The following is a 27515-nucleotide window of genomic DNA, read 5'->3' as shown; positions in this document are numbered from 1 at the left end:
CAAACGTTCATAGAAAGACGTGCACAGACTCTCTCTCTCTCTCTCTCTCTCTCTCTCTCTCTCTCTCTCTCTCTCTCTCTCTCTCTCTCTCTCTCTCTCTCTCTCTCTCTCAATCTCTCTCTCTCTCTCCCTCCCTGCCCCTCCGCTTTCACCACTTGCATATACTTTACACACAGACCAAAACAGCTGTCAGATGTATACAGAGAATAAACATTTATCCACATTGTTGCGTATAAAATAGAGCTCGAAAAGCAAATGAACAATGTCCACCTGTAACTCCTCTAATGTTGTAGGTAATAAAGCTAATTTGATTTGATTTGATTTGATTTGATTCAGGGTATAAACGTCTGTCAAAACTGTTAGTTGGGATTTAGCGAGTCTTTTCCCCAATGAATTATGGGATCGGTAAAAGCTGCTTTGAACCTCCCAGGTGGTAATTAATCGTGGAGAATAAACGGAGCGTGATTGATTGATGGCTCTGAGGGTGTGATGTCGCTCTCCCGCGTGCATTTCGAGTGACATATTGCATCACTGTTCATTTTTTGAGAGTGGAGAATAAATCTGGGACTGCCTATAGTTTTTGCGGAGGATACATGTTTTTCCATTGCAACTTCATAGGAGAAGGGTGGGGTTGGAGACGCGGAAGATGATTGGGGGAGAGGGTTAGAGGGGAGGGGAGCAGGAAGAGAAAAAGTTGCCTGCGCTGCGGTCAGAGCTCTCGCTCTCTTTCTCTCTCTCTCTCTGGCCCTCCGACACACATACGCGCGCGCACACACACACACACAACCTCCAATTTCCTCACAGGCATGCAGACATGCACGCACACTCCATGCGAACAAAAGTGAAACTGAAGGAGTAACACGCAACGAATCGTCAGGCAGACACACTGCCGCTTGTTTTCTGCGCTGGCTCTGCTTCTTGAACTTTCTTGAATCAAAAAAGAGCAGTCTGTCTTTACATCTGCTTAGACTGTTCACACAGGGAAGGAGAGAAATCGCAAATCTGGTATAATCTGAGGCGGGATGTCCGCGTTACATCAGGCTTCCCTGTGTCTTCAGTTACTGTGAATTCACCGTAAATCGCGCGCTTGTTTGGAGTCCGTCCAGGCTTGATTACCATCAGTTTCTCCGCTAGAGGACCAATTGCCTTTCAGTGAAGACGCTGTTCTTCTTTCTGGAGTTTTCTTCTCTTTGTTTTTTGTGGTGGTTTTTTTTTTTTTTTTTTTTTGCAGCGTAGTGTGTGTGTGTGTGTAAGTGTGTGTGTAAGTATGTGTGTGTGTCTGTCTGTCAGGTTGCGTGCGTGGGAAGTAGCAGCTGGAGAGAGAGGGTCAGAGAAAGAGAGAGGGGACGCAGACAGACAGACGGACTGTTATGTTAGACAGGCGGAGGGACTCAGATACAGAGAGAGAGGTTCGATCGGTGTCACGAGGGGGGGGGGGGGGGGGGGGGGGGGGAGAGAGAGATAGAGTAAGAGGTTCGATCGATGTCATCGACCTTTTCAAATTTAAATCTGTAGCACTCAAAACTCCTAGGTTTTTTTGACATTATTTTATGCAACCGACTGTCTCTGCACGCGGTCTTTGCTCGAGTGTTGAAATATATTGCGTTTTATTCATTGTATTACATTGGATTATATTGGGCTTTGAGTGCTGATTAGAGAAAGTTTAAGTTCGTAACCTTCGTAATTGAGATCAAACAGGCGACGAAACTTGAGAACTTGATACCTAAAGAGAGTTACGGAAAAGAGTTTCATGTATGCTATGCAACAACACACACGCACGCTGTCAAACGCGATCTGTGTATCACAGACACGCGGACATATGCCACCATAAAAACAGGCAGACACATGTACGTACACACACACACACACACGCACGCACGCACGCACGCATGCAACACGCACGCACGCAAGCACACACACACACACACACACACACACACACACACACACACACACACACACACACACATACTTAATAGCAAGCCTTCGATCGTTTCTCATCAATTGACAGGGCAATCGTTTCATCTAGGTCTATCGAGCCAGCACAACAGCCGGCTGTAACAGCAGCCCGTAAACAAACAAGATACGATCATTCAGCAACACGAACAACAATACGAAATGCGCCTGCCCGTAAAACGCCTAAATCAGTACAGGGGGAAAAAAAAATCGATTTTCGCGAATGTGCTCTACATTACTTTCCTTTCTTACTCCTCCCCCCCCCCCCCCCCTCCCCCGGAACCGTCAATCGGGACAACTGTCTGTCAGGAAATGATTTACGCAGTATTCACGCCAGTCAAATTACCTGACTCATGAACTGTAGGGCACACGCTTCCTGGACTTATTCATTGTAAACCGTGACAGTCATTTTACGGAGGGGGGGGGGGGGGGGAGGGTAGATGTGGTTTGGGGTAGTCAGAGAGGTCGTGTATCAATATAACAGTATAGGTTTTGCATGTTAACGATTTGGCAATGAATTATTGAAGATTGCTTAGCAATACTCAACTTGCAAGGTTTCATCAATTTTCTTTTTGATTCTCTCTCTCATTGTGTGGGATTGTTGGGCGTGTGTGTGTGTGGGAAGGGGGGGCCGTAGGTCCTTATGCAGCTGTGGTGGTATATGCGCACGCACGCACACTCGCATGCACGCACACAAACACGCACGCACGCACACACACATACACGCGCATGCACAGGCATGCACGCACGCACGCACGCACACACACACACACACACAGTTACACAGTCACACACACACACACTCACACACACACTCACTCACACGCACACATCAGCAGATTATTATTGCCCTTCTTGCAGGCAAGAAATAAGGGACACTGTGCAGTTTCTAGTTTCCACATGCACATAACAGCAGCATGATTACCATGCTTCTTCACTTGATACTTCCTGCTCTTGATGTGTGCCTGCTGTGATAAAACTCAGTATAATCTCCGTGGTTTCCACCTGGAATAGGCTACACCGTCGGAGAATTATCAGTTTAATTCAGAATTTATGAATGCACACATTCTCCTGTTACTAAAATCAAGGAGAGAATATCTACACCACGCGTCGACCCGTTACACCGGTTTTCTTACCTATCATCTTGTCATGCAATATTTGGACTTGGACCAGCAATTATTCTGTATAACACAGTGATGTACATTTTAGTCGGTCTCCGGTCTCTGACCGATCCAATTTCCCCAGGACCTATAGCTTTAACCCCAGCAGGACACAGGTCCGATTAACCTACAGAAGAATTGGTCAAGGGTCCGATCGTTTTTGACAATGAAGCGGACATGCGGACTGTTCAATTTTCAAGAGGAAAGCTTGTTTTGGTTTTGCCAAGCGGAAGTAAACACTGCGTGAGGAAAGCTGGTTTCGGTTTTGCCAAGCGAAAGTATGCACTGCGTGTGACCAGTTTGTTGAGTGAACGAGGCACCATATGGGATCTGATTCTTTGAATTAATTTATCATCAAGTTGGATCAAGAAGAAAACAAGTCGCGTAAGGCGAAAATACAACATTTAATCAAGTAGCTGTCGAACTCACAGAATGAAACTGAACGCAATGCAACGCAGCAAGACCGTATACTCGTAGCATCGTCAGTCCACCGCTCACGGCATAGGCAGTGAAATTGACAAGAAGAGCGGGGTAGTAGTTGCGCTGGGAAGGATAGCACGCTTTTCTGTACCTCTCTTCGTTTTAACTTTCTGAGCGTGTTTTTAATCCAAACATATCATATCTATATGTTTTTGGAATCAGGAACCGACAAGGAATAAGATGAAAGTGTTTTTAAATTGATTTGGAAAATTTAATTTTGATAATAATTTTTATACATTTAATTTTCAGAGCTTGTTTTTAATCCAAATATAACATATTTATATGTTTTTGGAATCAGCAAATGATGGAGAATAAGATAAACGTAAATTTGGATCGTTTTATAAAAACATATTTTTTTTTACAATTTTCAGATTTTTAATGACCAAAGTCATTAATTAATTTTTAAGCCACCAAGCTGAAATGCAATACCGAAGTCCGGGCTTCGTCGAACATTACCCGACCAAAATTTCAACCAATTTGGTTGAAAAATGAGGGCGTGACAGTGCCGCCTCAACTTTCACGAAAAGCCGGATATGACGTCATCAAAGACATTTATCAAAAAAATGAAAAAAACGTTCGGGGATTTCATACCCAGGAACTCTCATGTCAAATTTCATAAAGATCGGTCCAGTAGTTTAGTCTGAATCGCTCTACACACACACACACACACACAGACAGACACACAGACAGACACACACACACACACACACACACGCACATACACCACGACCCTCGTCTCGATTCCCCCCTCTACGTTAAAACATTTAGTCAAAACTTGACTAAATGTAAAAAGAAAACCGAACCCATATGGTGCCTCGAGTGCATTCATTGGCTCAGCAATAAATCGTTTAAACCAATGGGAACAACCCGTGCATGTTCCCACATGCGCCAGGCATTACTTTTCGTCATAATATCCGGAAAAACCGTTGTGCGTTCGAACGAAAATTAAACGAAAGAGAAACGACATGGGTCCGAAAAAAAAGCTCAAAGCAGATAAAAATCAGCAGACATAATTGATGTCCATGCTGCGTTCGCCAGCCACTGTGGCTTCAGCTGAACCAACAACAACGTCAACCGAGAACGAACGATGGTGACAGTCGCGGAAGGTGGAAGAATTTAAACTGAAAAATCTTTTTAAATGCGGTTTTACGAGTCGTGTTTTTGTCCTATTGAAATTGCAATCTCAGGACACTGTGTCCTATTGATTTTCAGTCTTCAGGACAATTGTCCTAAAGGCTGCTAGAAAAATGTACATCACTGATAACAAGGTGCTTCGAGCATTGCGCCTTGTTTTGTACCCAGAGGCAGCTACTGCACGTATAAAATCGGGCGGACCGGGTCGTCTCTGTCTACACTATAGCTATCGGAGAAGAGCGCTTGCGTGCACCAAGCACATGCATACACAATTAAAACTGTATTGTCTCAAGTGAAAAATGCGTTTTTTGGTAAACTTTTAAACGACATATAAACTTCACACGTGAAATCATTGAAGAAGAAAAACAAAAATCACGAGGATGAAAGTTGATTGTACATTTCAATGCTTGTTGTTCTCTCAGGTTTCCAGCCAGGAGACTGGTTCCGTGTAACTCTCACTTACTCTATTACACATGTCGTATGCATTTAGAGCTCTTACTTCCCTTCGTTTATCAGATCGTTAAAACAGAACACCACTGTATTTATACATCGGGATTGGATTTCAAAGACGAACGTAATCTGGTAATAATAGCTCTCGAAGAACATTGATGTGCAGAAGAGGCACCGGCACGGTTGGCCTAGTGGTAAGGCGTCCGCCCCGTGATCGGGAGGTCGTGGGTTCGAACCCCGGCCGGGTCATACCTAAGACTTTAAAATTGGCAATTTAGTGGCTGCTCCGCCTGGCGTCTGGCATTATGGGGTTAGTGCTAGGACTGGTTGGTCCGGTGTCAGAATAATGTGACTGGGTGAGACATGAAGCCCGTGCTGCGACTTCTGTCTTGTGTGTGGCGCACGTTATATGTCAAAGCAGCACCGCCCTAATATGGCCCTTAGTGGTCGGCTGGGCGTTAAGCAAACAAACAAGAAGACGCCATTTTAATGTTTTGAAACTCGCAGAAATCATTCACAGAGGGGGTCTTTATATGACGGCTTACTAGTGCCAAAACCTGGGGTTACCCATTATCACGTGATAATGACTAATTAAAGCTGTCAGTTACTGTTTTCACTCGTTAGTTACTCATTTTCACGGGATAATTAGTAATTTTCACGGGAAAATGAATAATTTTTAGTTTTGGCACTAGCAAAACTAAAAATGAGTAATTTACAAGGGAAAGTTAGTAATTTTCCCGGAAAAATTAGTAATTAACACGTGAAAATGGTAATTATCAAGGGAAAATTAGTAATTACAATTACAATTATGAGGTTTTGGCACTAGTAAGCCCTATAATGACGGCTTACTAGTGCCAAAACCTGGGGTTACCCATTATCACGTGATAATTACTAATTAACGCTGTCAGTTAGTGAGTTACTGTTTTCACCTGTTAGTTACTCATTTTCACGGGAAAATTATTAAAATTTAGTTTTGGCACTAGCAATCCGTCAGGAAGTGAGCCAAAACTAAAAATGAGTAATTAACAGGTGAAAGTTAGTAATTATTCCGGGAAAATTAGTTTCCCGGGAAAATTAGTAATAAACACGTGAAAATGGTAATAATCAAGGGAAAATTAGTAATTTTCCCTTGATAATTACAATTATGAGGTTTTGGCACTAGTAAGCCGTCATATCTTTATACCACAGTGGTGGTATCTAGTTCATCTCGTGAAAGCTATTATCTGTTCACTTGCGTGTGAGCATGCATCGGTGTCTGGTTTGATCTCTTGTTTTCCGCTAAAAGCATAGGAATTAGCAACAATGTTGGATTTTTATTTCTCTTTACTCAGAGGGGGGTCTCCACTTGATAGGAAAGCCTTGATCGCACCACCTTCGCGTGCAAACATGAACCTGGGGTGTCTGTTTTTACATTTAGTCAAGTTTTGACTAAATGTTTTAACGTAGGGGGGGAATCGAGACGAGGGTGTGGTGTATGTGTGTGCGCGTGTGTGTGTGTGTGTGTGTGGAGCGTTTCAGACTAAACCACTGGACCGATCTTTATGAAATTTTACATGAGAGTTCCTGGGAATGATATCCCCGGACGTTGTTTTTTTCTGTTTTTCGATAAATGTCTTTGATGATGTCATATCCGGCTTTTTGTAAAAGTTGAGGCGGCACTGTCACACCCTCATTTTTCAATCAAATTGATTGAAATTTTGGCCAAGCAATCTTCGACGAAGGCCGGACTTCGGTATTGCATTTCAGTTTGGTGGCTTAAAAATTAATTAATGACTTTGGTCATTAAAAATCTGAAAATTGTAAAAAAATAAAAAAAATTATAAAACGATCCAAATTTACGTTAATCTTATTCTTTATCATGTTCTGATTCCAAAAACATATAAATATGTTATATTTGGATTAAAAACAAGCTCTGAAAATTAAAAATATAAAAATTATGATCAAAATGAAATTTCCGAAATCGTTTTAAAAACTATTTAATCTTATTCCTTGTCGGTTCCTGATTCCAAAAACATATAGATATGATATGTTTGGATTAAAAACACGCTCAGAAAGTTAAAACGAAGAGAGGTACAGTAAAGCGTGCTATGAAGCACAGTGCAACCGCTGCCGCGCCAAACAGGCTCGTCACTTTCACTGCCTTTTGCACTAGCGGCGGACTACGTTCAGTTTCATTCTGTGAGTTCCACAGCTTGACTAAATGTAGTAATTTCGCCTTACGCGACTTGTTATTTGTTGTTTTTCGAGTGTGCCAAGTAAAACCAGAAAAATTGGGAACAATGTTTTTGTTTTGTTTGTTTGTGTGTTTCTTGGATTCTTAGTTTTGATTTTGCTGAGAGGGGGTCTTCGCTATTAAAGGTGGAATCTAGTTCATTTTATGAAAGCTGTGATCTCTCCGCATTGTGTGCGAGATTGCAGCTGTAACGCCTGTTATTCTCCCAGTGTGGAAAGTGCAGCCAAATGAATTGGAAACTATGTTGCATTACATTTTTTTCTTAATGGTGGGGGGTGGGGGAGGGGTGACTTTACTCAGAGGGTTCTCCGCTTTAAATGGTGGTGTCTAGTTCATTTCAAGAAAGCTCTGACGCAAGCATGCGCAGGGCCGGACCCAGGGGGGGGGTTCCAGGGGTTCCGGAACCCCACCCCTGGAAAAAGCATGTACCTTGCTTTGAGTGTTGTTTTTTTTTTTACTAGTTTTAGCACCAAAACAATGCTGCTCTTAACCCTCAAAACAAGGCCCAGAATGCACCAGATTGCACAGATTTTAACCGTTTTTCAAAAATTTTCCGGGGGAGCATGCCCCCGGACCCCCCTAGTTCGCGCGCCTGCTTTGCAGGCGCACGCTTGTGACTTCGCCACTTCGCTGATTTGCCCCCCCTAAAAAGGAGGAACCCCCCCCCCCCCCTTACAACTCATTTGGTCCGGCCCTGCATGCGTGTACGTCTGTTTTGTGTCTTATTCTGTTGGTGTGGAAAACACAACCGCGCGTGATGTTGGGAACGAGATTGTTGTTGTTTTTTGCGGGTGAGCACGTTGTCTTTATGGTCAAAAAGAGAAGCACAAAACGTTAGATGCATGGTGTCGTTCCAGACAAAAGCTAGGACACTTTATAGGATTGGTACTGCGGGTCTGAAAAATGGTCTTGGAAAACACCCGCATGCATCATCATCTGTCATCGAATCCTCTCATTATTGTCATCTTGTTTCCATACTTTGACAATCGAATGCTAGCGGGTCTAAAAGACAGCCATAATAGGTGCGTTCAATCAAAAATATCAGACCTTATCTTTTGTGTATTACCAATACAAGTCCCAGTATATGCCGATTGGTGCGTCCGAAGAGAACGTTAAAACTCGAGTGGTCAGTCAGTCAGAAAATGGGCGTTGGTGGGGGGGGGGGGGGGGAGGGGGGGGTGCGTCTTGGATGGGAAGCACGTAAGAGGACTATGTGTGCAGAGTCAGACAGAAAGGTATATTTGTTGCCGACAAAAGCGGATTTAAAGGCACACTCCTTATAGTGAAAACACTTGGGCTTGCCGTCTCCGATCTGACCAGGCTTTTACTTGGGATAAGACCAACCCTCCACTTGGGATAAGACCAACCCTCCACTTGGGATAAGACCAACCCTCCACTTGGTCACATAGCAACAATGATCAGCCCGGGTTGCTTCCTGTACACAGTTAGACTTTTTGATGATGTAATTGTGTAAATAGGCTTACAACCAGTTGCTTTAAAAAAAATCACTTTATCGCATGCACACAAAAACTCACGAGAAGGAGTTTGTCTTTAATATCGATGGTAAATGCCCCGTGTGAACAGCACTTAAAACTTAAAGACCCAAATAAACAGACTCTCGTCCGAGGCGGTCGAAGAGTCCATTGCTCTTTCTACATTTAGTCAAGTTTTAACTAAATGTTATAACATAGAGGGGGATTCGAGACAAGGGTCGTGGTGTATGTGTGTGTGTCTGTCTGTGTGTGTGTCTGTGTGTCTGTGTGTGTGTGTAGAGCGATTCAGAGTAAACTACTGGACCGATCTTTATGAAATTTTACATGAGAGTTCCTGGGTATGATATCCCCAGACGTTTTTTTCATTTTTTCGATAAATGTCTTTGATGACGTCATATCCGGCTTTTTGTAAAAGTTGAGGCGGCACTGTCACACCCTCATTTTTCAATCAAATTGATTGACATTTTTGTAAAGCAATCTTCGACGAAGGCCGGACTTCGGTATTGCATTTCAGCTTGGTGGCTTAAAAATTAATTAATGACTTTGGTCATTAAAAATCTGAAAATTGTAATACATATTTTTGTATATAAAACGATCCAGATTTACGTTTATCTTATTCTACATCATTTCCTGATTCCAAAAACATATAAATATGTTATATTTGGATTAAAAACAAGCTCTGAAAATTAAAAATATAAAAATTATGATCAAAATTAAATTTAAAATTTAAAATATAAAAATTATGATCAAAATTAAATTTCCGAAATCGATTTAATCTTATTCCTTGTCGGTTCCTGATTCCAAAAACATATAGATATGATATGTTTGGATTAAAAACACGCTCAGAAAGTTAAAACGAAGAGAGGCACAGAAAAGCGTGCTATGCAGCACAGCGAAACCACTACCGCGCTAAACAGGCTCGTCAGTTTCACTCCGTTTTGCACAAGCGGCGGACTACGGTCATTGTGAAAAAATGCAGTGCGTTCAGTTTCATTCTGTGAGTTCCACAGCTTGACTAAATGTAGTAATTTCGCCTTACGCGACTTGTTTCTCTCTCAGTCCTCCCGTTAGCTGTTTGCAAGTGCACCCACTAACTTTGTGAAACCTATCACTTTCGCAATCGATTGACAGTTGCAGACAGAGAAGAGGGTTGGAATGATAAAATACAAGCATCGTCAGTGTGGTATTTTGAAGGGTGTGTGTGTGTGTGTATGTGCGCGCGCGTGCGTACGTGCGTGCGTGTGTGTGATTGCGTGGGTGTTGTGCGTGCGTGCGCGCGCGCGCGTGCTGCACGTGCGAGAAGTGAAGTAGACATAGAACTGTACCGAGAAAGTGGGATGTTGTCAGGACGTGTGACAAATAAAGCCGATTTTCAATAAATTTAGCCGTCTGAGCCTTTTTACTTTTATTATGGTCAACGGGTACAGCAGACACAGATTCCCAAGTTCTCGTTCGCTGAAATTCTGGTTGAATTAACTGGGTCAGCTAAATGTGGGGGGGATCAGAAGGGAGAAAACACAGGTAGAGGTGGATAGGTGCATTGTACAGGTTCATCGATAGTTTAAGCATTAATTAGCATTTTTTCTGACGCCTGCCTTGGGTAATTCGCATGTATAAGGATTTTCCCACGGTTCATGAACTTACGTCACAGCACTCGTCTGCTGGAACGGATCCAGAAAGCAGCGAGTCCTTTACATTTCGATGAGGGCACACAGACGCATTATAAACGCATTATAAACTCACACAAAGACGCACGGGATGACATGCAGACAGACACATCCGTTCGAACGCACGCACCCACGCACAGGGAGAGATAGAGAAAAGAGAGAGAGAGAGAGAGAGAGAGATAGAGTGAGAGAGAGAGAGAGAGAGAGAGAGAGAGAGAGAGAGAGAGAGCGCGATCGATTTAAACAGCCAATTATTTTGATGAACACACACAACTACACACACACACACACACACACACACACACACACACACACACACACACACACACACACACACACACACACACACACACACACACAAAGAAAGAGAGAGAAAGAACGAGATAGATATATAGAGAGAGAACAAGAGGGAGAGTGAAAGAGAAGAGGGAAAGAGACAGTTCCAGATCTCAATGACCTCAGTTACACAGATGATGCAAATTTGCAACGGTGCAATTTTGGTATTGCTCACTCCATTATCCCTACACTCCGACTTAGCAATGTAATCCACGCATCACAGAGCAAGAAGTTTTTATCAGATTGTTTCCTCCGTCTTTCCTCCTGACCTTTGAAATATGATTTCACTGTGTTTTGTCTGATTGTTAGGCTGTTTCAGGAAAGAGCGTTGCAATTTACAGATGCTTCCTGGTTCGAATAGTGTCGTTATCTGACATTGCCGTGAATGTCGTGTTTTTTCCAATAATATCCGGAAACCCCCCCTAGCCTTTTTATTAAAAAAAAATAATAATAAAAAATAAAAAAAATAAAAAAAACATTGAGAATAAAAAAAATCTGATAGCTCAGATTGCACCAGATTGCTCAATTTTTACTTGATTTTTATCAAAATTGTCCCGGGGGGCATGCCGCCAGAACCCCCTAGGAGCCGGCCTTTGTCTTCTACGTGACGGTTTTTGAAATTAGTTGGGTAATTTGTTGGCTCAGGTTGCACCAGGTCGGTTATTTGCCTTGGTTTTGATCCAAATTTGTCTTCTTAAATTTACTTTTTGGAAGGTGTATTAGGGGAAGTTTCTTGGCTAATATTGCACCATATTGCTCCATTTTCCTTGTTTTATTTCCGGGGGAGCATGCCCCCCCCCAAGAGGTTCGAACGCTTCGCGCCCTTAACTAAACGCTTCGCGTTGCCGAATAGTCCCTAAAAGAAATTTGGAAACACCCCCCTAAAAATGATGTGGTAGGTCAGACATTCTCGGTGAGATTTTTTTTGCGTCAGACATTTTGTTTAATGCTGTGTCATCCTTTATATCGATTGTGTTTGTTTGTAACGCCACTCTGTGTCTGTCTGTATGTCGGTCACTCTTACCTTTGTGCGTAACATGCAATTAGTCCTAAATGTTATTTCAATAATAGGACTGTGTTACAGTTTTATTTGTCTTTGTTGTCAAAAGGTCATCGTTTGTTTCTGCTATGTTCCAGAATGATGCAGTGGAACCAAGCAAGCTGACCTTCGAGAACTTTTTCAACTTTTACATTCAGTTGACGGGTCGCTCCGAGGTGGACCTTATCTTCCAGCAGCTGTAAGTTTTTGGCTCTAAATATTGATATGTATATATTATAATAAATACATGTTATATGATTATTATTTATGATATTTTTTTATTTTTTTTAAATTTAAGTCCATATATAGGGCTTTGGGGTAAACAAATCACGAAAATTCACCCAAACACAACACGCAGTTATTGCAGAACTACGAAAAAACTTGTCAGACAGACAGACAGACAGACAGACAGACAGACAGACAGACAGACACAGACAGACAGACAGACAGACAGAGTGAAACCTATTCAGTCCGTATCATTGGATTGGATGGATTGGATTGGATAAGATTTACAGTCCAGTGAGGTTACCCTCATGGAAATTCGGGCTGCTTTCTCCCCGGGGAAAGCGAGCTGCCATACATACGGCGCTACCCATATTTTTTTTCCCCTGCATGCGTGTATTCATGTTTCCTGAGACTTAATGCCGTGTGAGATGTAATTTTTTTTACTTTATTCCAAGTCCCACGGGTATTTGATGGACATTTTTATCTATGCCTATACAATTTTGCCAGGAAAGACCCTTTTGTCAATCGTGGGATCTTTAACGTGCACACCCCAATGTAGTGTACACGAAGGGACCTCGGTTTTTCGTCTCATCCGAAAGACTAGCACTTGAACCCACCACCTAGGTTAGGAAAGGGGGGGAGAAAATTGCGGCCTGACCCAGGCCTGAACACGCAACCTCTCGCTTCATACGGGGGTGTAATCATAACCAGTGCCTGTGGAGTCTCGTGCCTTGTCATTCTTTACTGTATCGCTCGCCGATCAGACTTGTGACACAGCAGTAGATAATAACAAGGACCTGAGGCAATGGAGCCACTACAGTACGCCTGGGTCAACCTCCATTCGATGACGATTTATTGGTGTTCACCCTGTGTCTGATGTGTCTGAAGCAGCGTATCAACAAATCCACTCTCTATTGGACCCAGCTCCGGGGGACAGAAGCATCATCCATCCGTCTGATGTGTCTGAAAACACCTTCGCGCGGAGGGGTTTTGCAGCCAGCTCAGTGAAGATAAAGAGGGAACATTTTCTCTGCTCGCGCGGCAGCAAGCAGGATGTCTGTAGACTGCATTGTAACGATCTCATTTTTCGCCTGGGCCCAGCTTTCGCATTCGGCCTTGTTGATCTCGTATAAACTCCACCCTGAATGCATTCCCCCTTCTTCCCTTCTCTTTCAAGGGACGTACCCACTCGATGCACGTTTTGAAGGAATCGAATTTGGGGGTAAAGTCTATCGAGTTTCACCACGAATTTCCTTCACTTGCAGAAACTTGCATGCTTTTCGCCCTGGGCCCAGCTTTTCCATTCGGCCTGGTTGATCTCGTATATACTCCATACTGAATATCCCCCCTCCTCCCCCTCCGCTGCCAGCTGTATGGGAGGAAAGGAGGACCTGGAGAAGTCAGCATCATTTGTCTCGCTGTCCTGTCTAACAGTATATAGACGTGTGATCGACAAGAAGAAGAAGAAGATCCCCCCTACCTTCCAAAGTACTGATGATTGACCTTTGGTACTTTACACTCATGGGATCAAATTCGACCCCCCCCCCCCCCCCCCCCAATGTTGTTGTTTTTATCTGAGAAATTTGCTTCATCGCAAAATGTTTTCCTTCTCATTCAAGTTACGTAACCACTCGATGCACCTTTTGAAGGAGTCGAATTTGGGGATAAAGTCGATCGAATTTCAAGTCAACACGAATTCCCTTTACTTGCAAGGAACTGGCATGCCTTTCTCCCTCAAATAAGTGTACCTCTTTAATGTGACGGGGATCCCGGGAAGCAACAATTCAGTCTGGGATACAGTGGAATCCCAATGTAAGCCCCCTCCTCCGCCAAGTTTAAGACTTCCTCCATTTTAAGACCTAAGTTTTTTCTGATTTTCTGTTCACATCCTCTGTAAATGTACCCCCATTTTAAGACTCCTTCCTGGTTTTAAGACCTGATTTTTTCACATTTTTGGAGGTCTTAAAAGGGGGGTTCTACTGTTAATGACGACTGCGAAAGGTTGGCCCAGGCGAAAAATGAGATCTGTGCAATACGTAACACTTCTGGCTTCCAGTGCTGAATCGACTCGTTCGGGAATCGGTCAGCATTCCTGTGTGAAGAGTCCATTAGGCCGGAGGGCAGAGCTGGCTAGATAAATGGCGCTGAGTGTTGGAATAATCTGTTCTGTAGGTCTGGTGGACGTGCATGATGGGGTTGGTGTGCGGAGAGGGGGAGGATGGATGGAGGGGGGAAAAGGAAAGAGTGATTGGAAAGGGCGTGGGGTAGGGTTGCGAGTTGTGGATGGGAGTCAGGAGGGTAGGAAGAGAGATATAAAGAGAGAGAGAGAGATTGTGTGTGCGTGAATCAGAATCAGAATCAGAATTTATTGTCATTGAAGCACAGAGCCTATTGACACATACAAGATACATAAGTACAGGAAAAACAGCAATATAACATAACATACATGAAATACAAAACCAAGTGGAACAGGGTGAACAAAGAGGACCTGAAGATGAGCATAAGTTATTGAGTACAGTTGGAAGACGCATTGCATCTGCGTGTGTGTGTGTGTGTGTGTGCCTGCCGGAAGAAAGAGAATTAACTTTCTCTCTGGTTGTTGAGACAGTGAATGTCATTGTGTCAGCGCTTGTGTGTCCGGGTTGGGGGTAGACTAAGGGAGAGGTTTCAGACGATATGCAGACTGATAAGCCGATAAAGTGAGTGGGGAGAGAAGGAGATGGGGGAGGGGGGGGGGGGGGGAGAGCAAGGAGACATTCTCAGTCGGTTTTCTCAGAGCTCAATCAAGAGATCATTCCACCCCCACTCGTCACCACACCTGTCACGATTTCATCTTTCGCCTGTGTACATATTTCCCGCTCGACATATACTCAAGACTGAAATGTTGTTTCCTGGTAAAAATAAGAAGTGAAATTATTTATGGACGAAAAGCATGTCAGTTTCTTGCATGTGAAGAAAATTGGTGGTAAAATTTAATAGATTTCACCCCCAAAATCGAATTCTTCGAAAACGTGTCCTGAGTGGTTACGTCCCTTGAATAAGAAGATTTTTTTTTAGGATGAATCAAATTTCGAAGTTAAACTTGATAAAACAAATTGGTTGGACAAATTTGGCCCCATGAATGTAAGGTACACAAGGTCGCTCATCTGTACTATCGAAGGGTGTTTTTTTGTTCAGTGTAGAGTTTATACTAGATCAACGAGGCCGAGAAGCGAAATATCAACACGGCGAAAGATGAAAACGTCACACCCCGGCTCCTTTCGGGTCCCTGAACTTCTCACTCCAACTCTCTTTCTTTCTCTCTCCTACCAGGGACCTATACCTACGCCACAGTGTTGGCACAATCTCGGGGGAGGTTGAAGGGAAGAAAAAGCAATTAGATTGCTTTAATTACTTGGCAGCCCAGGAACTCGGTCGGAAGGTTAGCGGCGAGAGATCGATATTGGGAGACGCTCCGTCATTAGACATGCTTCAGCTTCCGATCTGGCGGGCGGGACCCAGTTTGAGTATTTGTGGCGTCAGCCCCCTCGAGTGGCCGTGAAATAGCTCTAATTAGATTGTTCAGCTTTTCGACTCTGTTATGAAGGCCCTGCTTGAGTTAGTTTGCTACATTTGAGGATATGTTTATAAGGAGACCCGTAACCACAATTTAGTTGGGTAGAAAGTTTAGCTCCGATTTTCTTTCTTGTTTGCATTTTTTTTTTTTGGGGGGGGGGGGGGTTAAAAGTCGGCATGCACTCTTGTTACTACTTCTATGTTGCTCTTAACAACCATGCAGGTGTAAATGTGATGCTTGATGTTGTCACGTATTTAGATGACAGAAGAAGTATTTAGATGACAGAAGAAGTATTTAGATGACAGAAGAAGTATTTAGATGACAGAAGAAGTATTCAGATGACAGAAGAAGTATTTAGATGACAGAAGAAGTATTTAGATGACAGAAGAAGTATTTAGATGACAGAAGAAGTATTCAGATGACAGAAGAAGTATTCAGATGACAGAAGAAGTATTTAGATGACAGAAGAAGTATTTAGATGACAGAAGAAGTATTTAGATGACAGAAGAAGTATTAAGATGACAGAAGTATTTAGATGACAGAAGAAGTATTTAGATGACAGAAGAAGTATTTAGATGACAGAAGAAGTATTTAGATGACAGAAGAAGTATTCAGATGACAGAAGAAGTATTCAGATGATTATTACAATCAATTAAAACATTGCACACTGGCACAATGAAGCGGTTTCATGTCATGGATCATGAGATGAGACTTCATTTTTCTGATTGAACAGTTTCCTGATAGAACAGGAGCACTTTCATCTGATGTAAACAGAACAAAATCAATTTGAATGATTTGCCTTGAAAAAATGCTGGAATAAATCTGGAGGATGCTGGAGTAATTGTCAAGATGAGAAAGCATTGGTGCAAGCAAAACGCTGCGAGCCTCGGGCAGTTTCATCTGATGTGCAAAAACAAAAACATTCGGATCATATCAGTTTTGCAGTGTGGGAGTTACAAAAGCACGAAAATGAAGTGGGAGGAGGAAGCCTTTTTTCCCAACCAATCTGATGGGAATGTCAAGCCAGCATGTGAATGAAATGGTCCTTCGATTATGTCATTGCCTGTGAATTTCTACCCTTATTTGCCATGAGCTCTCCTTCTTTCTGTGTCTGTCTGTCTGTATGTATGTCTGTCTGTCTTGACAACTTCAAATGGCACTTCGATTATGTCATTGCCCGTGAATGATGCCTTGTTCCTTCCTTTCTCCAGAAATGCTTCTTCTGAACTCCTCTTTTTACATTTAGTCAAGTTTTGACTGTGTGTGTGTGTGTCTGTCTGTCTGTCTGTGTGTGTGTGTAGAGCGATTCAGAGTAAACTACTGGACCGATCTTTATGAAATTTTACATGAAAGTTCCTGGGTATGATATCCCCAGACGTTTTTTTCATTTTTTCGATAAATATCTTTGATGACGTCATATCCGGCTTTTTGTGAAAGTTGAGGCGGCACTGTCACACCCTCATTTTTCAATCAAATTGATTGACATTTTGGCCAAGCAATCTTCGACGAAGGCCGGACTTCGGTATTGCATTTCGGTTTGGTGGCTTAAAAATTAATAAATGACTTTGGTAGTTAATAATCTAAAAATTGTAATTAATTTATTTTTAAATAAAACGATCCAAATTTACGTTCATCTTATTCTTCATCATTTCTTGATTTCAAAAACATATAAATATGTTATATTTGGATTAAAATCAAGCTCTGAAAATTAAAAATATAAAAATTATGATCAAAATTAAATTTCCGAAATCGATTTAAAAACAATTTCATCTTATTCCTTGTCGGTTCCTGATTCCAAAAACATATAGATATGATATTGGATTAAAAACACGCTCAAAAAGTTAAAACGAAGAGAGGTACAGAAAAGCGTACTATGCAGCACAGCGAAACCACTACCGCGCTAAACAGGCTCGTCAGTTTCACTGCGTTTTGCACGAGCGGCGGACTACGGTCATTGTGAAAAAATGCAGTGCGTTCAGTTTCATTCTGTGAGTTCCACAGCGTGACTAAATGTAGTAATTTTGCCTTACGCGACTTGTGTTTATGCCTGGCTATATGTCGGCCTCCAATTACTCACCCTCACCCTACCCACCCCCACCACAACCCAGTGAAGCATTTCATCTCCAAAGGGTGTCCAAATCATGTTACAGGTAGTATTGGTGTTTTTGTCCCGTGTATCAGTATGGCTGTAATTGTCTGCCTCCAATTACTCCCCCTCACCCCCCCCCCTCCACCCTCACCACAACCCAATGAAGCATTCATCTCCAAAGGGTGTCCAAATCATGTTACAGGTAGTATTGGTAGTTTTTGTGTGTGTGTGTGTGTGTGTTTCTGTCTGCCTCTAATTACTCACCCCCACCACCACAACCCAATGAAGGATTCATCTCCAAAGGGTGTCCAAATTATGTTACACTTACAGGTAGTATTGGTTGTTATTAAAAAAATAAAAATACTGTTCTCATGTGTTTAACGAAGACGATACGATACACATAACAATTTCCACGTTTCTACCCAAGAGGAATTTTTATTTCTCGCTCTCACGCGCAGTTACCATTGTTCTGAATTGGTTGTTGTTTTTGCAGGGGAGCCAAGAAGAAGCCCTACCTCACAGTGGAACAGTTCACCGAGTTTCTCAACAGGTACCAGCGGGATCCACGCCTCAACGAGATCCTCTATCCCTTCGTCACGGTCAAGCGAGCACAGGAGATCATCAACCAGCATGAGTCCAAGAGAGGATTTGCCGCTAAAGGTATACCCGTTTGGGCTATGAAGTTTAAATTTATCATGGCTGATTGGTTTACCCGCAATTGTTTAGGTCCTAATGGAGCTTGGTGACAGGAAACGTTTAGATTAATTAATTCATTTTTTAGAATGTGTTCCACAGATTTCCTTACAAGCTTAAAGATGTTTTTTTCATCAAAATGTTACATTTTTTAATGTTTTTTTCAATTTGTGCTTTCATTAACCGTGTTTTTTATCGGTGGTAGTTTGGATTATTAACTTCATAGTCATTAGCTTGGACAGATCTGGGATCACCTTCCCTAGCTACTAATACTGTGTCAGCAATGTTCCTGGGCTGATAACTACTGATTTGAAGTAATATTATTGTTTGTGGGGCCTCTCTCTCTCTCTCTCTCTCTCTCTCTCTCTCTCTCTCTCTCTGTCTCTCTCTCTCTCTCTCTCTCTCTCTCTCTCTCTCTCTCTCTCTCTCTCTCTCTCTCTCTCTCTCTCTCTCTCTCTCTCTCTCTCTGGCAGTGGCACACTGACATTATTTCGTTACTTTTTTATATTAACATTTCTCTTTTTAATAGAGATACTAGCCCACAGGTGTTATTTGTGTCAATGGGCACTTTCCTTGTAGTCAAAAACAGAGGTTCACAGTTTACTCATGAATTTAAAAAAAAGAATGTTATGGCATTTCAATCAGACTCACATTTTAATTTTTAGGATGAAACTTATAATGCTGATCATACCTCTGTTTCTATTTCTGATGGTGTTTTGTTTTCTGTCTGTCCTGTATTTGAATCATTTTCTAATGTCGCTCTTTGTTTCTTTCCAGACAAAGGTAAGATGCTGTTATTAACACCAATCTGTAGTCCATGAAATTATAACCCAGAGCATGCACTGATTAAGAATAGTTTGCATTTTGCTTTTAAGTTGGAGTTTTGAGAGTGGATTTTTGATTTTTAGTTTGACTGGTAGATTTTCAGAATCCTAATTAGGCTGATGGGGTCTATGTTGACCACAAGAGTGGGATTCCCTGTAGGTGGAGTTCCTGTAGGTGGATTCCGGGGCCTTGTATACAGGGAATATCACAGGGTGTAGTTCCTGTAGCGTTTCGCGGATATCGCTGAAAGTCGCGTGATGCTTAGCGACATCGGTAGAATTTGATGTTTTTTGATCTTTTTATATTTAGTCAAGTTTTGACTAAATATTTTAACATCGAGGGGGAATCGAAACGAGGGTATGGTGTATGTGTGTCTGTCTGTCTGTCTGTCTGTGCGTGTGTGTGTGTGTGTGTGTGTGTGTGTAGAGCGATTCAGACTAAACTACTGGACCGATCTTTATGAAATTTTACATGAGAGTTCCTGGGTATGAAATCCCCGAACGTTTTTTTTATTTTTTTGATAAATGTCTTTGATGACGTCATATCCGGCTTTTCGTGAAAGTTGAGGCGGCACTGTCACGCCCTCATTTTTCAACCAAATTGGTTGAAATTTTGGTCAAGTAATCTTCGACGAAGCCCGGGGTTCGGTATTGCATTTCAGCTTGGTGGCTTAAAAATTAATTAATGACTTTGGTCATTAAAAATCTGAAAATTGTAAAAAAAAATAAAAATTTATAAAACGATCCAAATTTACGTTTATCTTATTCTCCATCATTTGCTGATTCCAAAAACATATAAATATGTTATATTCGGATTAAAAACAAGCTCTGAAAATTAAATATATAAAAATTATTATCAAATTTTTTTTTCGAAATCAATTCAAAAACACTTTCATCTTATTCCTTGTCGGTTCCTGATTCCAAAAATATATAGATATGATATGTTTGGATTAAAAACACGCTCAGAAAGTTAAAACGAAGAGAGGTACAGAAAAGCGTGCTATCCTTCTTAGCGCAACGAATACCCCGCTCTTCTTGTCAATTCCACGGGCACTGCCTTTGCCACGGGCGGTGGAGTGACGATGCTACGAGTATACGGTCTTGCTGCGTTGCGTTGCGTTCAGTTTCATTCTGTGACTTCGACAGCTACTTGACTAAATATTGTATTTTCGCCTTACGCGACTTGTTTTTATATTTCTTAGAAATTTGAGAATGATTTGCAAGTTTTATTGAAAAACTACACCATGTGGGAATCCCCCCTACAGGAACTCCACCTACAGGGAATCACACTCTTTTGGTCGACATAGACCCCATCAGCCCTAATTAGTGTGTTGTCCAAAGCCAGGCGAGAGAAAAACACTGTGTGACATTTCCCTCCCCTCTAGATCCAACCCTCTTCAAAAGCATTCTGTTAATCACTGGATTTTCTTCTTTTTATTTTGGAGACACTTTGTCAATGGGGGATTCTGTTCATTTTAGGGCGAATTAAAGAACCAGTTTTAGGGTTTTGCCTTGCATTTTTAGATGTCTGGGTGGTTGTATTTAGGATTGGTTTGCATGTGTCACACAATTTGAGCCTTCGTTTTTTGTTTTTTTGGGCCTGTTTTGTTTGTTTGTTGAGAAAAGAGACGTTGGTCTTCTTGTCCAAAGTCAAAGAGGAATAGAGCCGTAGTATGACTTAGGTTATTGTTTTCAAGATGGGAAGGTGGTGTTATTTTCAACTTGTTTCTCTCAGTTATCATTTATGTTTATTTGGTTTCCACATTATGATCTCTGGTATTTTTGGTATTTGAAGTCGATAATGTGGCTTAGTGTACATGTATTCAAGTATGTATCTTCCTTAAGTTCTAGACAGGGTTTAATTTTTCCCTCTTAGTTTTCCCTCTCTTTCTGAAAGTTTTTGAAAAATATGTAGTCCTGTGTGTTTCTGATTTTATTTTATTTTATTTCTTTTTCTTTTTTATAGATATGTAGTGCATGAGATAGTGCATGGAATAATTATATCAATGAGTTGGCATGATCAGTTTCAATTCGTTTCGATCCCATAGGTTGTTACTGATTACCTGCACAATTGAGTGTCTTAATTAGTTTTTAATACATATCCACTTAATATTATATGTTGACTGCACTGATACCCCCCCCCCCCCCCCCCAACAAAAAAAAAACAAAAATAAATTGGACATTTAAAACACTGTTGTTGTTGTCAAAATCCGTTTCAATTATACCTTTCCTGACTGCATGAAGATCACAAGTTAAGAAAATGTAATATTTGCAAACATGGTGTTTCTGCAGACGCAGAGAATATTTAAGCCTGTATGTTATTTGCGAACCTTTTGTTTATGTGGATGCAGAGAACATAGACTGTGTGTACTGATTTCCCTATCGTGTGTTATTTGAATGGCCTTCTAAGTTCTGTTCCTGTCAAGAAGCACACGATAGCTCTGTGCCTTAGCCAGGTTCAGACCTTCATGGAATGGACCTCTAGTCTCCTTCTGTCTCAACGTCATCCCTACTCACATCCCCCATCTCTTTCCCCTCCATGTTCTTTCCTCAAGTGTGATATTAATTTGGCGAAATCAACTTCGCAAAGTCTACTTCACGAAGCTGACTGCACGAAGATTTGACACTGAATTTCTGGTAAAAAGACTTCGCAGAGTCTTCACAAAGCTGACTTCAGCCTCGATTAACGACAGCCTCTAGTAGACCCCCAACCCATCTCTTTCTGTGACTTTCACAAACACATTGATTGTCTTCAAACGGATTGTCGTATTTATTCTATGAGAATAAGAACTGCTCTTCTCTCCTCCTGCGTTCATCCCATCCTTGGTAATATTATATTACCAGAACCCCTTAGAAGATCACCATGGAGGTATATTATATATGAGTATTACATATTTTCTTTGTGTGAATGTATTGTAGTTCTTTAACTACAAAATGTGTTACGTTTGACAGCGATTTGAACTCACTCTCCCCCTCCCCTTTTTGTCATTCTCTCTTGCCTTACCTGAGCCCCCCCCCCCCCCCCCCCCCCGCCACCTCTCACTCTAAGCCAAACAATATATCACTGATATTACCCAGTGCAACAGGATGTTCTTTTCAAAGCTGCCATCATCCCTGAGGCCTTTGAGATAAAACTGTGTGATGAGTTCACTTTTCCTTTTCATTCATCACCACCCCACCCTTTCCTCCCACCTCCCTCATTTTTTTTCATCAGCTGATTCTGTCTGTGCATTACCGACCATTTTCCTGTGTATTAGCAGTATAAATATGCTCTTAGCTATCTGTCATTTGGAACATTTTCCTTGTATTAACAGCATTAGTAAGCTCATAGCTACCTGTCATTTAAAACATTCTTCTGTGTTTTAGCAGCATAAATATATAATGCTTCAAGCTATCTGTCATTTGGCTTAAGATATCCACAACCACCACCGCTTAATGGCAGTAATATCTGAGAGGACGTACTTAGGATTGGTTTGCATGTGTCACACAATTTGAGCCTTGGTAAAAGGATTAATGTCAAAACAAATTCAAATCAAGCCTACATTGATGTTGTTTTTAAGCGAATTTACTCTGAGCTGCTTCTGTGAAAATGGATTACAAGTGCATCTACAATCTGCTTCCTGACTTAACAGTAACCATTAAGAACACATGCAGTAATTCTGACACCTGTAGATGTTTGTACAAATGTATGAAAAATGAATTGCTATTTATGTGGGTTTTTTCATGCTTCACAGCTTTAATAGGTTTGTGTGGACTCACCCTGTATAGAAGTGCTGAAGAAACGATAATGTTATTGTGGGGAGGGGGGGGGGGGGGGGAAGAATGGTAGTGTTTTGAGAGGAAGAGGAGGAATTTGAGGTGGGTTGGAATGGGGGAGGGGATTGTAATTCCATGACCAAAGGAGAATACACACCATAATTTATATACTTCATACCAGAAAGGAATGGCAGCTTTTAACCCTTACACTGGTGCAATTCTGTAACACATGTTACATAGCCACTGGTGAATTAACTGAGAGAAAAATAAAGAAAAACGGTCATATAGGTTTTCGCATCCATGGGAGGTAATCGGAACCGACCAAACAGACTGAGCCAGTAGCGCGACATATGTCGTGACAACCAGGTGACAGTATACGTAAAGTAGCGCGACATATGTCGCGACAACCAGCTTAAGGGTTAATTGTTCTCAAAGTCACATTGACACTGAGCAACTATAATTTCTTTTAAAACTTAAATACGTCATTGCAATGACATTAATATTGTTACATTAACTGCACACGATTATTCAACACAGATAAACTGTGTGCGATTAGACTAAATGAAAGAAAAACGTTGTTGACATTTATAAGTACAGTGGTACCTGCGATGAAAGGACACCCTTGGGACCAGCTAAACGTGTCCCTACATTACAGGTGGCCTGTCATGACAGGTATACTTTGGTAGAGATAATAGACAAAGGGACCCCAGAATGTGTCCTTTTAAGGGAGGTGTCCTCTCATCAGAGGGGCCACACATCGCAGGTACAACTGTATACAGTTGCATGAAGCGTCCAGCTGATCTAGAGTCCTGTACGTTTTCTTGCATGAAAGATACATTTTAGGACAGGAAGGATAGAAATCTAAAATATGCTGTCTCTGACGCGTCATTTAATGCACTGGTTTATGTTCAGAGTTACGAATTTCTGTAGAGCAAGTCACAATAAAATTGTTATGTTCATATAAGACTGAGCTCTGCTGGCGAACATCATTGTCATCAGCAGGTTTTGTGATGAAATGCTCGGGAGAGCATTTGCAAAGTGGAACAGTCTTTCGACCTTGTTTATTTCCATGAGGGTATAACCTCGCAGGACTATATGAAATATTTATTATCTTATCTTATCTTATCTAATCTTATCTTATCTTATGTTAAGCTTACCATCCCGAAGAAGGCAGTAACCTGCCGAAATATTGATTATAGATATAAATGTACCTAACCTGGTTACTGGTGTGTTTTCTGGGGCGGGGATATAGCTCAGTTGGTAGCGCGCTGGATTTGTATTCAGTTGGCCGCTGTCAGCGTGAGTTCGATCCCAGGTTCGGCGGAAATTTATTTCAGAGTCAACTCTCTTCGGTGTCCGAACCCTCCCCCCGTGTACACTACATTGGGTGTGCACGTTAAAGATCCCACGATTGACAAAAGGGTCTTTCCTGGCAAAAATTGCTTAGGCACAGTTAATAATTGTCTACCTATACCCGTGTGACTTGGAATAATAGGCCGTGAAAGGTAAATATGCGCCGAAATGGCTGCAATCTACTGGCCGTATAAAATTTCCTCTCACACGGCATCACTGCAGAGCGCCTAGAACTGTACCCACGGAATATGCGCGATATAAGCGTCATTGATTGATTGATTGATTGATTTTCTTTTTCTTTTCTTATCTTATCTTATTTTAAACTTCCCTATTGGTGTGAACTTTGTTCTGCTCTGCCTTGAGATCCAGCCGCTCATACAATACAACTGCGCATGAATTTACAGTGAGACAACATCACTCATTACTTCCATTTTATTATTTTTGTCTTTTCGACTTTTGCATATAAAAGGTAGCCATTTGTACCTGTTGTAATTTGGTGACGCATGTGTTCCCAGGTCATTTGTCTCAGGAAGGCTTCTTGAGGTTCCTGATGAGCGAGTTCAACAACCTGATCCCCTCAGAGGCACTGGATCTCAGCGAGGACATGACCCAGCCTCTGGCCCACTACTTTATCAACTCCTCCCACAACACATACCTGACAGGTGAGACAGAATGATACAGGTGACAGGTAAGACAGAATGATACAGGTGACAGGTAAGACAGAATGATACAGGTGACAGGTAAGACAGAATGATACAGGTGACAGGTAACACAGAATGATACAGGTGACAGGTAAGACAGAATGATACAGGTGACAGGTAACACAGAATGATACAGGTGACAGGTAACACAGAATGATACAGGTGACAGGTAACACAGAATGATACAGGTGACAGGTAAGACAGAATGATACAGGTGACAGGTAAGACAGAATGATACAGGTGACAGGTAACACAGAATGATACAGGTGTCAGGTAACACAGAATGATACTGGTGACAGGTAACACAGAATGACAGGTGACAGGTAACACAGAATGATACAGGTCTGGGCTTAACCCCCTGACTGCCACAATATGTATCAGGTAAATACGTTGCTGCTGAAGAGACTATGAAATATAATAACCATGCAACCAACGAACCAACCAACATACTTTGCTGTACAAAAAAATATATAAAAAAAGAATCAATACTCTGACAAGGTAAACAACTGCTGTATATTGCCCTTTGAATGTGCATTAAGATAATTGCCTCCCCTGGATAAAATATTTTCAGTTTTGGTGTAATCGTCATACTTTGTATATTGCGAGAAAATCTAGTGTCAAAAGGGAGGGAGTCTTAGAATGGAGGTAAATTTAAAGAGGTTATGAACAGAACAATATCTGAGACAGGGGGGGGGGGGGGGGTGTTAAAAGGGGGGGGGGGGGGGTTTCCAGTGTATTTTATTCTGGTACCTTTTTACTGTACTTTGAATCATTCAAAAACAAAAGTTCCTGTTTCCTTGTCTTTCAGGTCACCAGTTCACGGGCAAGTCGTCAGTGGAGGTTTACCGCCAGGTGCTGCTCAGCGGCTGTCGCTGCATCGAGCTGGACTGCTGGGACGGCAAGGGACAGGATGAAGAACCCATGATCACTCATGGCTACACCATGTGTACTGAAATTCCTTTCAAGGTCAGTGAATCTATTTTATTTTTGACTGGGTATACAGTGGAACCCCCCCTTTTAAGACCTCCAAAAATCTGAGAAAGTCAGGTTTTATAAAGGAGGGAGTCTTAAAATGGGGGTAAATTTACAGAGGTGATGAACAGAAAGTCAGGTTTTATAAAGGAGGGAGTCTTAAAATGGGGGTAAATTTACAGAGGTTATGAACAGAAAATCTGAGAAAGTCAGGTTTTTATAAAGGAGGGAGTCTTAAAATGGGGGTAAATTTACAGAGGTTATGAACAGAAAGTCTGAGAATACAGGGTCTTAAAAGGGATAGAGTCTTAAATTGTGTGTTTCTTCTTCTTATCGTTCGCTATTTTGCGTTTTTGCGTGGATCTGTGGTTGGTTAAGGTGCGCCTGTTGGCCCAGATTCTCCAACTTCAGCCCTTAGGTTTCTTTCGGGGTTACCCCGCCCTTAGTTCCTGGCTCAAAAACCTAACCCTGGGAACACATGGGGGATTTCTTACCGGGGGTCCCACCCCGGGGCTAGAGCTTTTAATGCGGCTCTTACCCGCATGGTGTAACCGTCATCGGACACGTAGGGCATTTATAGGGTAGTCAGTGCCATCTGCCAACCCACCCCGTCCTGGTAGAGACACCGCTAGTTGGTCCGGGACTGCTTATTCTATATTCGCAGCTGGCCCCCATATCTGGGGGCCGTTCCCCTATCCGCCACCTGGGGACCCGCCGGGTTGAGGATAGTCGCCCCCCAACTGAATTGGAAGTAGTCTGTTCCCGGAAATTGTGTGTTTTAACCCCTTCACTGCCCACCCCGTATGTAATACGTGGTCATTTTCGGTTTGTCCTATGCCCATAACCGTATCTCATACGTGGGATTTGTGTCAACAACATTTCAGGACATTTCTGAAAACTAAATGGGAGGTAACCACTGTCCAAGTACTTGTAGGGGTTCTAAACACATTTCTTTCCCATAGACCGTTCGGATAATGCTGTTATACTGTGGCAGTGAAGGGGTTAAAAGGGGGGTTCTACTGTACTCTGTGTAATTCGCAAGACTGTTTAAAAAGCAAGAATATGTTTCAACAGACGAAACGAAACATTCAAAACTCTAGATTTAGAGTTGTCTGGGCGTGTCATCATCAAACACATTCAAGTAGTCTATGAAAATGGTGGTTGTGTGCCACAGTGTTGAGTATTTTTGCAAATGCCAGTACAAGGTAGGGAACTCTTTTCAGTGCTGTATAACCTTGTTTACTTCCCTTGGATGGTCACACTGTCTTATCAATTTTAACACACAGTGCTTTGTGTGCAAAACCACATACCCACACATGCGCATCACACACACACACACACACACACGCGTGCATGCTTGCTCACTCTTTATCTCTCTGTCTCTCTCTCTGTCTCTCT

General features: G+C 42.0%; 1 protein-coding gene across 1 annotated transcript in view; it reads left to right on the top strand.

The window, feature by feature from the left end:
• Positions 1 to 27515, top strand: part of LOC138951854 (1-phosphatidylinositol 4,5-bisphosphate phosphodiesterase classes I and II-like) — a 140131-nt gene that overhangs the window by 55703 nt on the left and 56913 nt on the right. Inside the window, exons 5-8 of the mRNA XM_070323414.1 lie at positions 12047 to 12147; positions 18312 to 18478; positions 24960 to 25106; positions 25954 to 26111. Of these exons, the coding sequence (XP_070179515.1) occupies positions 12047 to 12147; positions 18312 to 18478; positions 24960 to 25106; positions 25954 to 26111 (573 nt within the window). The remainder of the gene's footprint in view (positions 1 to 12046; positions 12148 to 18311; positions 18479 to 24959; positions 25107 to 25953; positions 26112 to 27515) is intronic.

This window comes from Littorina saxatilis, linkage group LG17, assembly GCF_037325665.1.
Source record: "Littorina saxatilis isolate snail1 linkage group LG17, US_GU_Lsax_2.0, whole genome shotgun sequence".
Lineage (NCBI taxonomy): Eukaryota > Metazoa > Mollusca > Gastropoda > Littorinimorpha > Littorinidae > Littorina > Littorina saxatilis.
Note: the sequence above shows the minus strand (reverse complement) of the source record. Positions and strands in the feature narration are given on the sequence as shown.